The 14,614-nt window shown below is 33.9% G+C and overlaps 1 protein-coding gene and 2 long non-coding RNA genes across 6 annotated transcripts; 2 read left to right on the top strand and 1 right to left on the bottom strand.

The window, feature by feature from the left end:
* Positions 1-72: 72 nt before the first annotated feature.
* Positions 73-1,515, bottom strand: LOC128387153 (uncharacterized). The gene is made up of 3 exons (XR_008324984.1): positions 1,080-1,515; positions 615-902; positions 73-490 (listed from the first exon to the last, which is right to left on the bottom strand). It is a non-coding gene; the product is annotated as an uncharacterized LOC128387153 (long non-coding RNA).
* A 282-nt stretch (positions 1,516-1,797) lies between these two features.
* On the top strand, positions 1,798-5,951 carry LOC128387152 (uncharacterized). 4 transcript variants are annotated; one of them, XR_008324983.1, is made up of 4 exons: positions 1,798-1,939; positions 2,042-3,822; positions 4,232-5,192; positions 5,257-5,951. It is a non-coding gene; the product is annotated as an uncharacterized LOC128387152 (long non-coding RNA). The 4 variants fall into 4 exon arrangements; XR_008324981.1 differs by having other exon boundaries at positions 2,042-3,254; positions 3,364-3,822; positions 4,232-5,950; XR_008324980.1 differs by having other exon boundaries at positions 4,232-5,950.
* Positions 5,952-8,420: 2,469 nt separating this feature from the next.
* On the top strand, positions 8,421-13,930 carry LOC128387127 (homeobox-like protein HDP1). Its single transcript, XM_053346288.1, is given in 4 exon segments — positions 8,421-10,391; positions 10,394-10,899; positions 10,902-11,874; positions 11,877-13,930. Coding segments are annotated over 4 exon segments (5,235 nt in total). The 5' UTR covers positions 8,421-8,533; the 3' UTR covers positions 13,775-13,930.
* The last annotated feature ends 684 nt before the right edge of the window (positions 13,931-14,614 follow it).

Below are 14,614 nucleotides of genomic sequence, written 5' to 3'. Positions count from 1 at the left end.
TTATAGTAGAAAATGAAGAAAAGTAAAAATCAACGAAAAAGAGACAAACGCTATTCCATCGAAAGATGAGAATTGGGTCGAAAGGTCATTTAATTGTTGCAAAACAACGACTCAATTATTCACTATCATCTATCTTATTAAACATGTACATGTATATATACTCATTTTCTAAGCGTACTTACACTCGCTCACTTTTGGTGTATATTCATCATGTAAGAGGAATTAGTGAGCGAGAGATTCAAGAAAAAAGTATTCACACTTATATGTGTATGTGTGTGTGTATTCATCAGGTAGGAAAAGAACATGTAAAACTAAATATATTTGAAATTCACTTGAAAACAGAACCTTGAGCATGATCCTCAGGGTGAATCGTCTAAAGATCATTTCGTCGACACGATGACTTCTGAATGAATATCTGATTGTGACTCAATTTGTATATTTCAGCTTTTTTTTCACATTAAAATCAACCGAGCTTGTAAACAGGTTATCACTGTAAAGTGGAAGGAATTAAAATTAATAGTGAATTAAAATAATAATAAACAAATTTCAATCTTAAATTACATGAAATTATCAAGACAATGATCAGAAAAGAGAGAAAAAGATAAAAGTTTTACCTGTTGAGAAGGAAAAGTTTTTCCTTTCTGACAAGTTGTCAAGTGAGAGTAAATTGTAGCAACGAGCCAACAATTAGAGTTAATCAATGTTACCCTTTCACTTTCTTCTACCCTTTAGAATGGAAATTAAATTTTAAAATGGTCACTTTTGTTTACACTGATTGTCCGAAGTGAAAATAAGATGGCACTAGTTGCTCATATTTCCTAAGGTAAATTTTCTCTTCTTTTCCTATTTGGTCTTCTTGTTTTCCATTTATGGATTTGGGTTCCTTGTCCATTGTGACGCTACTTTGAGGATAAAAGATAAAAGATAGGAAATCAAAATGGTTGACACAATAATAGAATGAATGGTTAATTGTGATAATCAGTGTATCTTGTTTACAAAATAAATTGTTCAAGTGTTTGGACAATCAAGCGAATTAAATCACAAGGTTAATGAGTATTGATGCATAATTAACGTTTTACCTTTTAATGGATTTTCCTCTTTTCTTCAATGTTACACCGACCATTAAAATAGCCAACATATTATCTTGTTTGAACATTTGTTATCATTAGGTTACCTTTCGCATTGTTTTACGACAAAAGAACAATTTATCAAATTCCAACAGGTAAATTTTAACACAATTAACAGCTCCTTAAATTAGACGTTAAAACCACCACTACTCTTGGAAAGATAACAAGTCCATGTTATTGTTTCTTTTTCGGTTATAAAATTTCCTATAACAAAGAAAGAAAATCTCATCTTATCTCAGGAATTGACCTTCTCTATTCAATCCATTTGATGACAGAAATTGATTAGAAAATTAGAATTCAAATCTAATCCAATTTAAGGACAAACCACCAAATTGACTATCAAAATATTGACCAAAAACAATCAACCAAAACTCAATAATCCAAGAAGTAAGATGATCAAAAAACGACAAAACCATGAGAAAGTTAAAAGAATTCACTTTTAAACCAACTCAGTACCTTTTAATTAATCACAGTCTTCATTTTAATTAATCAAAACAAAGAGACAATTAATTAAACTAATTGTCAACAAAAAGAAAAAAAGAAAATTATTAATCCGATCCAGAGAGTCAATCCCGATATCGATATTTTTAATTAGATAATAAATGTTGGCGGTCAATGGAAGAGATTTAATTGTTTACACTTTTCTTTATTAATCATTAGCTAATTTTTTCCCCAATTAAATTGTTTAAAACTTGAATTCTAATATTTAAAGTGATCAATCCATCAATCGAAATGCAAAAAGCTCTTGGACCAATCTTTGTGAGAATATGAGATTTTGTTTTGTTTTTCTTTTCTCTTATAGCTTCCGAAAGGTAATTAATTCAACAATTTGATTCTCTCTCACATTGATTGGCACGTTTTTCTATTATATAATTGTTTTATTCTCCTTGTTTTTGTTCTTATTTCTCTTCTAGTTGTGTGTTCTCCTTGGAATTCAATAATTTCCCTAAAATGTGTATTTATGAAGACAAATTAAGACACTTTGGATTTGGCGTGTAACCATATTACCTAACACTTATTTGATTACATAGACAGAGAGATACATGTATAGAGTTTGAGAGAATCAACAAGCAATCAAGTTAAACATTTGATAAACAAACGAATCAAGAGGGAAACAAATGATGAAGAAGAGGATAAAATCAAGAGAATCCAATCAAAACAAATATCTCTGGATAGTGATAAGAGTGATGTATATTTGATATACAGAAATGTCTTAAGTTACAATTGGTAAACAACTTACAATTTAAAGTAAATTCAATGGATTCAAATATTTGATTGAAATTGATACAATATCAACAGTTGTTGAAATAACAACAACAACAACAACAACAACAAAAGCTTTGTTACCAATGGAAAGGAAATTAAGTTTCAATATTCAAACAAATTTACTCTTTAACATTTCAATTCAATTGTGGATCAGCTGTTGATGGTATAACGATTTTGATACATTTCTCCTGTTGAAGAAAAATAATCCTGACGAAAAAAAAAGGATTCAGATTGAAAATTATATCCAATTGATCAAGGAAAATCAAGTCAACAAGTGAACAGATTTTGATACAAGTTAATTGTGTTAAACTGTAACGGATTTCTCACCAAAATTACCCACACACATACACACTTACATTGAGACATGAAGAAATGGAGGAGAAAACAAAAAAACTCTTACCTATTAAGTGCAATTCACCATGATACCAGTTTAATGATATCAGAAAACGATTTCAATTGAATCGTAATGATATTTGTTTCACTTAAGTGTTTATCTTCACCCCACCACAAACTGTTCACTTGCTGTTTTATTGGGGCTTTTGGTTTTGTTTTTACTCATTTTCTACCACAATACCTTGTTATTGTTCAATTACAATCAAATAATGTCTATTGATCCTGCTATCATCGCATCATCAACATCATCAAGTTAAACAGCAAGAAAAGTACAACAGTGGTCACAAAATATGAAAATGACCTCAATAAGTGATTAGAATTGTTGTTGTTATTCTTGTTGTTAAAATCGAAAGGTTTTACAAGATGGAGAGAGAGAGAGAGAAAAGTAAACGAACAAAGTAAAACAAGAAAAGAAGGTAACCAGTACCGGGTAGAATTATAAGTTCTTCAAAAGAATTGGCACAAACCGTAAAGTTTCTTTCTTTTCTTCTGTCTCTTTTTTCATCTTTTTTCTTATACTTTTCACCTTAATTTTCTTTTTTTTTCTTGTTAACTTATCTTTATTTTCTTTCTTCAGGTTTCATCTCCCCTGCGCTCTCTCTCTCTCTTTCTATCTCTCTCTTTTGCCGTCTTCCTCCATTTCACTTTCATCCGGGTCACTGAAGTTGTCTTTATTATTTACGAACTTGATCAGCAAAAGTTTTACGAATCAATTTGGGCTCAAGCAAAGTAACAAGAAAACAAGTAAAAGGATCAACAAGGAAAAGTTTTCTACACCTTTCGCTTCTAATAACTTCATCTTTTTCTCTCTAATTTTCTTCCTAAAATATTGGTGTGTCGAATAATGAAAAAGTAACTCTCTCTCTCTCTCTCTCTCTCTCTCTGGACCAAATAGGAAAGGTGATAATATGCTCTTTCACTATGCATTTGCAGGGAGAGAAAAAGAGAGCAAAGATATGAGTGGAAGGAAAATTCTATACCAGAAATGTAAAGAAAAGAGGGAGGAGGAGGAGAGAGAGAGATGAATAAGATTAAGGTACAGAGAAATAAATGTTAAAAGAGAGGGAAGAGACAAAGAAAGTGGAGAGGGAAAAGGGAAGAGGGAAGAGGATAAAACGTGATCTCTGTTAGAAGTTCAACTAGCAAGGTGTAAACGTTACATTTTGACCTCAGGATTCAACGGATGTCAAATAACAACAACAACGAGGAGTTTTAAAAGCTACTTCTTTAAAGACACACACGAGATTCTCATTCATCTTTAAAAAGATTTACTATTTTCCCTCTCTCGTTCTCCCTCTCCATCTCCCTTTCCCTCCCTTTCAATCTTTCCCTCTCTTTATCTCCCGGTTTCTCACTCCATCTCTCCTCTCTCTCTCTCTCTCTCTCTCTCTCTCTCTCTCTCTCTCTCTCTCTCTCTCTCTCTCACTTTACACGACTCAATCCAGGCCAATTTTAAACCAATTGAAAAGAAAGAGAAGAGCCCGTGCTCCCGCCGTTTCCTCCATATCATCATTCACTCTCCCTCTCTTTTCATCCTCTTTCTTTCCACCACCTCTGACATTCACATTTAAGCCTCGTGGCCTACCGATAGTCAACGTCTGTAACGTGCTTCTTGTTTATTGTGACCTCATGCGGAGGGGAAAAAGAGGAGAGTCAATGGAAAACATCTCGGGAAGGAAAAAGGAGAGAGTTCAACATAATTTTGGGGGGAAAAAGATAATGGACTGAGGGAGAATGAAGAGGGAAAAGGCCAAACATGTGATCAAAAACAAGAAAGAAAGAGAGAGAGAGTAAAACAATTTCCCTCAAGATGTCAAAGTGTGACCTTTTTCTCTGCGTATGACCTGTCGCTTGTTATGATGGCATTTGAATGGTGATGTTAAGCATCTTTATGATGATAAAATGATCTCGAGATGATATCGACCTTTCAAGACTTTAAATTATTGGAAAACTAATACCAAACAATTAAATCCGCAGGAAAAACACAGTTTTGTTGATTGTTTCCATTTAGAGGTCAAGGTTTACATGGATCAAGACACAGACACAATTACTGAGGATACGAGAGATTATCACAAATAGAAAGTAATTCATCTTTATCTTCATCTTCTCATTGTTAATTTAGATTAAGGACAAACCAACGTTCACATTGAGTTAAATGGATAATCAAAGAGCAGAAAATGTTATCAACTAGACTCATTTGTTTTACTTTTTTCTCATCATCATTTTTTCATTTTGATCTAAATTCTATTTGATCAGAAAAATTATATTTCCTTCCTTCCAGAGCACGTCGACTGTTAAGTGCTATTACGTGGATGGAATCATTCATAATCATGATTAACCACCAAACACCATCGAGAGAGAAAATGATTAACTACAAGCCAATACTGAACAATATTCCAAATACAAGTATGAACAACAATCTGAAGCTTAATCACAATTAACATAATCTATTGGTTTCAATGATTATTAGGTTACATCGTATGAACAATTTAACAATTGATTACAAAGATTCATTGGATTTTACAGTTATACTATTTACCGTTATTGTTTTGTGTGTTTCTGCTTTTATAACTTCAATGACAATTAATCAATCACTTGTTATTATTTTCTCTTTACCATTAATTAAATGATTAATATTATCATTTACTTGTTAGAAATAGTGACGAGATATATTTCAAAATAGTAATTTGAAATAATCAATTATCTCCCATGAAAATAAGTTGAATTCATTGATATTATAAATCAACAATAAATGAACTAAATTGATTACGAATTAAATTGTAGTTTTTACTTTCGAAAGGTAAATTGTTAAATCAATACACATTTTGAATGTTAATAATTTTTCATTGGGTTAACAATAATTAACATTCAATGATTAGTTTTAATAACCTGAAGCTTTTTTGATTCACTTGATTAACTGATTTGTTGATTAGTTGTAATCATTGTAATCAAATGATACGTTAACCTTTTTTTTTGTTGTCAAATGTAAATCCCAACGATTAAAGTGTAAATTGTTATCATTTTAATTGTTACAATTAAGCAAAAACCAGGAAAACAAAATGAATCATCATCATTATTAAATCACAATTAAAAAGGACTAAATTGATTGGATGCAAAAAAATGATCAATGGAAAGGAAAAGTAATTAAAGAAAAAGGGAAAACCAATGGTTCTAATCGTTTGATACAATTAACTAATGATAATTGTTGAAAATGGACTTGGGAACAATTAAAATGATACAGAAATTAACTGATTATCACGTGATACGGAAATGAAGATGATGATGAAACTATTTCTCGATAGTAACTTGATTTGGTTGATTAACTAAATTCAGGTGAAAAGACATTGAAGCCTCAAAGGGTTTACCTTTTTACTAATTATAATTAAACATAATTTTCCTTCCTTCCTGAATGAGTGAGAGAGAGAGAGATGATAAATAGTGAAAATCACCAAGGGTCATCAATAAATAATAATCATCATCATCATCGTTGGGAATCAACGTTATAATTAATGAATTGAAATGAGAATCATCAACAATCAAAACTGAAAACTGGAATCAAATTAATCGGAAATGTTTTTTATCAATGGAAATCAATGGAAATGAATCAATCCTTTCAATTGTCAGAAATTAATCATGATTATGATTTAAAAATTTTATATATGTCACAATGAGCAACACTAATTGTTTGGTAGGTTAAACTAAATTGACAACAATTTAAATTGATTAAGCAATCACTTCGTTACTTTCATGGTTCATAAGACATTGAATTAAAACCCTTTCAAAACTAAATCACTCTCATTGTTATTGGTTAATTTAAATTGTTACTTAATCATTACTATTAACTAGTAATTAACTTTTCGTGCTATTTTATTATTGTCTAAACATTTTACCTTTTAATTAAAAATCAAATTGACAAACCAATTAGAAAGTATCGAAAGAGTTTCCTAATTGTTTGGTTTTTTAATCAACAATCAACACTAATCGTTAACCCATAGAGTGTGTGTATACTTTTGATTGTTAATTAGATTGTATTTAAAGGGCATCACCATTCCGATCAACAATCATAAATACATATTAATAATTGTGATGATAAAGAAAAAAAAAGTTAATCAGTTAAACAGCAACAATCAGTTAATTGGGATCACAATGATCAATTGTGATCTCCAAGCATAAAAACAATTGACTGTCAGCTTTTTGTTGACAATTTATCTTTGGCAAAGAAGCCTCTTCAAGAGACTGATTAACTCACTTGTTAATTACAATTAGCTTAATCTGATTGTAAGAAAAAAATGATTCTTAAATTGTTACGTTAATCAAATTAAGGTAAAGGACAAGAAGAAGAATCAAATTTAAGTGAATGGAAACACCTTCGCATTTATAATACATGAAAATAATAAACTTGTAATTTAATTTAATCATAACAATTAAATGAGTAAGATGATTAAATTAATCATCAATCTATTGGAGACAAGGTTGTTTATGTATATTAGCAAGTGAATTAGTTAATTGTTGTTGTTGTTGTTTTAAGTTTTTTCCTTTCAACTTGAACCTTTTTCACTTGACGATTTAATCGTGAGTCTAAATTGATTGAAAGACTTTTTAATTGTTGTTAAGTCTTTTGTTTAATTATTAATCTGATTTAGTTAATCATAGATAATTAGTGATCAATTTAATCACCATAATTTTTATTAAATCTAATTACTTTTTGTTTCTGCTTCAATAATAACAAACCTTGGATATTTTAAATTGCCAATTTGGGTTTGGCTTGATGATGATTTGCTTTTTCACTATTAACTAAATCGTAACAATTTAATTCACCTTCAATAATACAATCAAATAAAGGAGCATTAATTTAATTGTGAAAGTGTTAAATGAAAAATGTCAACAATTAGATTGTTAATAATACAAAATTGATCATAAAAGTTTGAGTAACAAAAGTGTAACAACTTTGATCGTAACAATTTATTTTAATTGTTACAAAGTTTAAAGACATTAAAATGATAACCAAGAAAAAAAATACGAAAATTTAATAAACAAATTTAATTAATTAAAAGTGATTTTTTTTTACAATTATAATCATAATTAAATAACACTGATTATGATGTCGTACAATTTGATTGCAATATAATAATAATAATTTTACCAAATTGACGCAAATTGTAATTGATTAATTACTTAAATCAATGGGTTAACAATTAATCTAATTGTTAACCTTGTATATTTATATATTGTTTACTAAATTATCATCTACAATTAAAAGGCAAACGTAGACATTTAAATGTACATAACAATTAACTCAGGTAAATAATGAATTTTGATTTAATAGGATAGTCAGAAAATAATTAATTAACTGATTGTTTTGGCGATCAAATCAATCGTAAGTCACTAAATAGGATAACAAAATAATTAATCACAATTAGCAGAATGATCAAAGATGATTAGGATTGTGAAAATCAAAAGAAAAACAAAGAAAAATAATGTATACATATTTACGTAAATAGAGTAACATAGTTTTTAATTGTTGCAGCTGATCGCTAATTGTTGATCACAATTAGCAGGCTGATTGTCGATGATTAATGACCAATGTCAATTTCTATTTGGTATATAAGGTGAATCTCTGGTATTCCAAAGATCAGATTCACATTGACATTCGATTAATACAATTGAATTAAGTGGGTGAAGAAAAAAAAAGTCAAATTAACTCTCGAAAATATAACAAAGTTAATTATCGAAAGAAAAAAATAAAGATGAACAATTTAGTTATTACAATCGTTTTACTCGCCTCGGTGGGTTCCCTTCATGGTTACATCGTTCCTGGACAAACCTCATCTTCCTCATCTTCACACAAATTTGAATCAAGTTCATCAAACCTCGGACCCAATGGTGAAAAGGTTGTCACCTCTGAATACCGATCATCAGTTAATGGCTCACCTGTTGTCTCATACAGTCAATCATCTTCATCTGGTTCTGGTTCTGGTTCCTCACTTTTGAGTGTCGGTGGTTCATCTGGACAACAAAAAGGGTCATCATCCCTCTTGTCAGTCTCTTCAGTCGCTCCCGTCATCTCTGGTTCCTCTGGTTCCTCTGGTTCATCTTCAAGCCAATCTTCATCTTCCTCTTCCTCATCAGGCTCATCAGGATCTCCAAGACCCTTTATCTCCCTTCCCTTGATCCCCGTTGGAGGAATTACTAACTCTGGCTCAGATTCTTCATCATCTTCTTCAACCGTTTCATCATCAAACTCTGGATCTTCATCAGCAGTCAAAGATTCATCTTCAGCTTCATCAACCGCTGTTGCCGTTTCAGAAGAAGAAGAAGAAGACGATTTATCACTTGCCCCACCCCGAGGACCTCATGGACACCCTGGACCCTGTGGACCAGCCATTGGTTGTGATGATAAAGTTGTTGTTATTGTTGTTGGAGGAGGTAATGGACCACACAACCGATGGGGTCGATTTGCTCGAAATTCATTAGGCCGAGTTGGTGCTCGATTATCTGCCGCTTCTGATGATGAAGATGAAGAAGAAGAATACCGACGACGATTCCGAGGTTCACGACGATCAAACTTCAACTCCCGACGATCAGACTCATCTCGATCTGCTTCAAGTTCAGACTCATCAAACACCCGATCATCATCTGTCTCAAATAACTCAGACTCACGACGATCAAGTTTCGACCGAAATGATAACCGACGATCATCTTCATACGAAAACAACAACCGATCAGAAAACAACCGACGATTTGCCCGATCACACAGCTCAAACGAAGAAAATGTTTCATCAAATGATTCACGAAACTACAACCGACGATCATACAACTTGGACAACCAATACGATTCAGTCAACAATGTCAACAATGTAGTTAACAGAATCAACCGAATTAACCGAATCAACCACGTTAACAATGTAAACAATGTCGAAAACCAAGTTGATATCAACAAATCATCATCATCAGTCTCAAAAAATAGCTCAGTTAACAATATTAACAACGTTTCAAAGGTCTCAGATGTCCGATCATCAGTTAACAACCAAGCCTCATCTTCAAATGTCGCTAACACCAACAACGTTCACCGATCAAACAATGTCCACAATTCCGTAAACAACCAATCATCAAACAATCACGTTTCACGATCATCTGATGTTCGATCTTCAGTTAACAACAGTAACAATGTCCAACGATCAAACAGCAACAATGTTTCATCAAACAATGTCCACAAATCCTCAGATGTCCGATCATCAGTCAACAACCAAGCTTCATCATCAAATGTCGCTAACACCAACAACGTTTCACGATCAAACAATGTCCAAAACTCAGTAAACAACGTTCACAAATCATCTGATGTCCGATCTTCAATCAATAACTCAGCTTCATCATCAAACGTAGCCAACAGCAACAACGTCCAACGATCAAGCAATGTCCAAAAATCTGTAAACAACCAAGTTTACAACAACAATGTCCAAAAATCATCAGACGTCCGATCATCAGTAAACAACCAAGCTTCATCATCCAACATCGCTAACAGCAACAATGTCCAAAACTCAGTCAACAACCAAGATTACAGCAACAACGTTTCAAAGGTCTCAGATGTCCGATCATCAGTTAACAACAAGCCTCATCTTCAAATGTCGCTAACACCAACAACGTTCACCGATCAAACAATGTCCACAATTCCGTAAACAACCAATCATCAAACAATCACGTTTCACGATCATCTGATGTTCGATCTTCAGTTAACAACAGTAACAATGTCCAACGATCAAACAGCAACAATGTTTCATCAAACAATGTCCACAAATCCTCAGATGTCCGATCATCAGTCAACAACCAAGCTTCATCATCAAATGTCGCTAACACCAACAACGTTTCACGATCAAACAATGTCCAAAACTCAGTAAACAACGTTCACAAATCATCTGATGTCCGATCTTCAATCAATAACTCAGCTTCATCATCAAACGTAGCCAACAGCAACAACGTCCAACGATCAAGCAATGTCCAAAAATCTGTAAACAACCAAGTTTACAACAACAATGTCCAAAAATCATCAGACGTCCGATCATCAGTAAACAACCAAGCTTCATCATCAACATCGCTAACAGCAACAATGTCCAAAACTCAGTCAACAACCAAGATTACAGCAACAACGTTTCAAAGGTCTCAGATGTCCGATCATCAGTTAACAACCAAGCCTCATCTTCAAATGTCGCTAACACCAACAACGTTCACCGATCAAACAACGTCCACAATTCCGTAAACAATCAATCATCAAACAATCACGTTTCACGATCATCTGATGTTCGATCTTCAGTCAACAACCAAGCCTCATCATCAAATGTCGCTAACACCAACAACGTCTCCCGATCAAGCAATGTCCAAAAATCAGTCAACAACCAAGCCTACAACAATAACGTTCAAAAATCCTCAGATGTCCGATCATCAGTTAACAATCAAGCTTCATCATCAAACGTCGCCAACTCAAGCAACGTCCAACGATCAAGCAATGTCAACAACTCCGTCAACAACCAAGCTTACAGTAACAATGTCTCAAAGGTCTCCGATGTCCGATCATCAGTCAACAATCAAGCTTCATCATCCAACATCGCTAACACCAGCAATGTCGCCCGATCAAGCAATGTCCAAAACTCAGTCAACAACCAATCTTACAGCAACAAAGTTGCCAAGGTAAATGATTTCCGATCATCAGTCAACAACCAAGCCTCATCATCAAATGTCGCTAGCACCAACAATGTCCAACGATCAAGCAACGTCAACAACTCAGTTAACAACCAAGCTTCATCCGTAAACATCAACAAATCATCTGATGTCCGATCTGCTATCAACAACTCAGCTTTCTCAAACAATGTCGCCAAGAGCAACGTTCAATCCTCAGTCAACAATGTCCAAAAATCATCTGATGTCCGATCTTCAATCAATAACCAAGCTTCATCATTGAACGTTGCCAACAGTAACAACGTCCAACGATCAAGCAACAACCAAGTTTACAACAACAACGTTTCCAAGGTCTCCGATGTCCGATCATCAGTCAACAACCAAGCTTCATCATCAAATGTCGCTAACACCAACAACGTCTCCGATCAAGCAATGTCCAAAACTCAGTTTCAAACTCAGCTGTTAACAACAATGTCCAAAAATCATCTGACGTACGATCATCAGTCAACAACCAATCATCAAATGTTAACGTCAACAAATCAGTCAACAACCAAGCTTACAGCAACAATGTCTCAAAGGTATCCGATGTCCGATCATCAGTTAACAACCAAGCTTCATCATCAAACGTAGCCAACAGCAACAACGTCCAACGATCAAGCAATGTCCAAAACTCAGTCAACAACCAAGCCTACAATAGTAACGTTCAAAAATCCTCAGACCTCCGATCATCAATCAACAATCAAGCTTCATCATCCAACATCGCTAACACCAGCAATGTCGCCCGATCAAGCAATGTCCAAAATTCAGTCAACAACCAAGCCTACAACAATAACGTTCAAAAATCCTCAGATGTCCGATCATCAGTTAACAACCAATCATCAAACGTTAACATCGCCAACTCAAGCAATGTCAACAAATCAGTCAACAACCAAGCTTACAGCAACAATGTCCAAAAATCCTCAGACGTCCGATCATCAGTAAACAACCAAGCTTCATCATCCAACATCGCTAACACCAGCAATGTCCAAAACTCAGTCAACAACCAAGCCTACAACAGTAACGTCCAAAAATCGTCAGATATCCGATCAGTCAACAATCAAGCTTACAACAGTAACATTGCCAAATCATCTGATGTCCGAAGCTCGATCAACAACCAAGCCTCATCAAGCAATTTCGCTAACTCAGTCAACAATGCTTATTCATCAAACAATGTTGCCCGATCAAGTGACATCCGAAATGCCGCTTCATATGTTAACAATCAAGCCTCAAGTAACATCGCCAACTCAAACTCTGTTAGTCGATCAAGCAATGTCGCCAATTCAGTAAACAATGCTTTCTCATCATCTGATGTCCGAGACTCACGATCATCAATCAACAATGCTTTCAATTCAAACTCAGTCAGCAAATCAGTCTCTGATATCCGAAACAGTCAATCATCAAGCGATTACCAAAATTCAGTAAACAAATCATTCAACTCACGAAACTCATTATCTGATGTCCGAAACTCAGCCTTCTCTTCAGACTCTCGATCTTCCTATGATGCTTCCCACTCTGCTAAATCACACTCATCTTCCTCATCAAGCTTTGACGCTTCAAGCAAATATGCCGCAAGCCATTCAGCTCTTAACCAAGTCAATGGATTAGCAACTTCACTTACCTCAAGCACTGGCGATCTCGCTTCATCCGTAACTAACACCGCTTCCAACCTTGTCACTGGTATCACTGGATCATCAAACAGCAACGGTTTACTCGGTGGTATCCTCGGTGGAGTCTCAAAAGACGGACTTGTCGGTGGTGTCTTAGGAACCGCTTCAAACCTTCTCGGTGGTAATTCAGGATCATCTTCATACAGCTCATCCCGAAGCTCATCATCAGCCTCAGGAAATGGACTTGTTGGTGGAGTCTTAGGAACCGCTTCAAACCTTCTCGGTGGTAATTCAGGATCATCATACAGCTCATCCCGAAGCTCATCATCAGCCTCAGGAAATGGACTTGTTGGTGGAGTCTTAGGAACCGCTTCAAACCTTCTCGGTGGTAATTCAGGATCATCATCATACAGCTCATCCCGAAGCTCATCATCAGGTAACGGACTTCTCGGTGCTAATTCAGGATCATCATCATCTTCTTACAGCTCAGGAAATGGAGGATCCCTTAATGGCGTTGTCGGAGCCGCTTCTAACATCGTTGGAGGTGGATCACGATCTTCATTCAGCTCAAGCTCAAGCTCAGGATCAGGATCAGGATCAAGTTCAGGACTTGTTGGAAATATTTTAGGATCTAACTCAGGCACAGGTATTCTTGGAAATATCCTCGGTTAATTAAATAGTAGTAGAAACCAATCAATTCAATTGTAATGAAAAACCAATGTGATAAATTAAGTGAAAAATGTAATCCGTTAATCTTAAGCCTTTCATTTTTATCCTAAAAATGATTACCAATAAACAGACAGGACTGTAAACTCCTTTACAACAAAATCTCACTAATTGTCTCAACAATCAATCGGTAATCCAATGATTGGAAATCTAAAAATAACAATTAATCAACACCCAATAATCAATAACAAATCAGTAAAAGTTAATTCAAGTGAAACTGGTTAAAACTATCTGATCAAATTAAGTAAACTAACTGAAGAAATGAAAAGATTTACATTGAACATGCAACTTGATTAAGATAATACCCTGATTATTATCAAGATACAATGAGAAAAGTCAATCTTAATCAACTTTTACAATCACAAATTGGATAACAACAATTACCAGAAACAATCAGAATGAACCAGAAAAACAAAACAACCAAATCAAAAATGAAATATAATCAAAGTTTTTCACTGTTTCTTTTTGGATTAACATTTTTATTAGAATTAAAATTTTACCAACAATCAAAATGACAATAAAAAAGTTTATATAAAAGTCTACAACAATTAAATCAGTCAATTGTTGATTGAATTCATTTGTTTATCAGATTGTTTCCTTAATAGTGAAAGTTAATCAAACAGAAACGACAATTAGATTGAAAACTTTTTTTTTCTCAACTCAACTTTTTTTTCAGCTCATTACATGATTATAATTGAAGTGTAGACTTAATTATTGACGGTTTAACCAAAATGATTGAAAGTTGATTGTTGTTGATCAAGTAAATTGTTGATTAACCAAAAAAAC

The sequence above is a fragment of the Panonychus citri genome, unplaced genomic scaffold (genome assembly GCF_014898815.1).
Source record: "Panonychus citri isolate SS breed McGregor unplaced genomic scaffold, ASM1489881v1 Contig00077, whole genome shotgun sequence".
Lineage (NCBI taxonomy): Eukaryota > Metazoa > Arthropoda > Arachnida > Trombidiformes > Tetranychidae > Panonychus > Panonychus citri.
The sequence above is the reverse complement of the archived record's forward strand: the minus strand, read 5'-3'. Positions and strand labels throughout refer to the sequence as shown.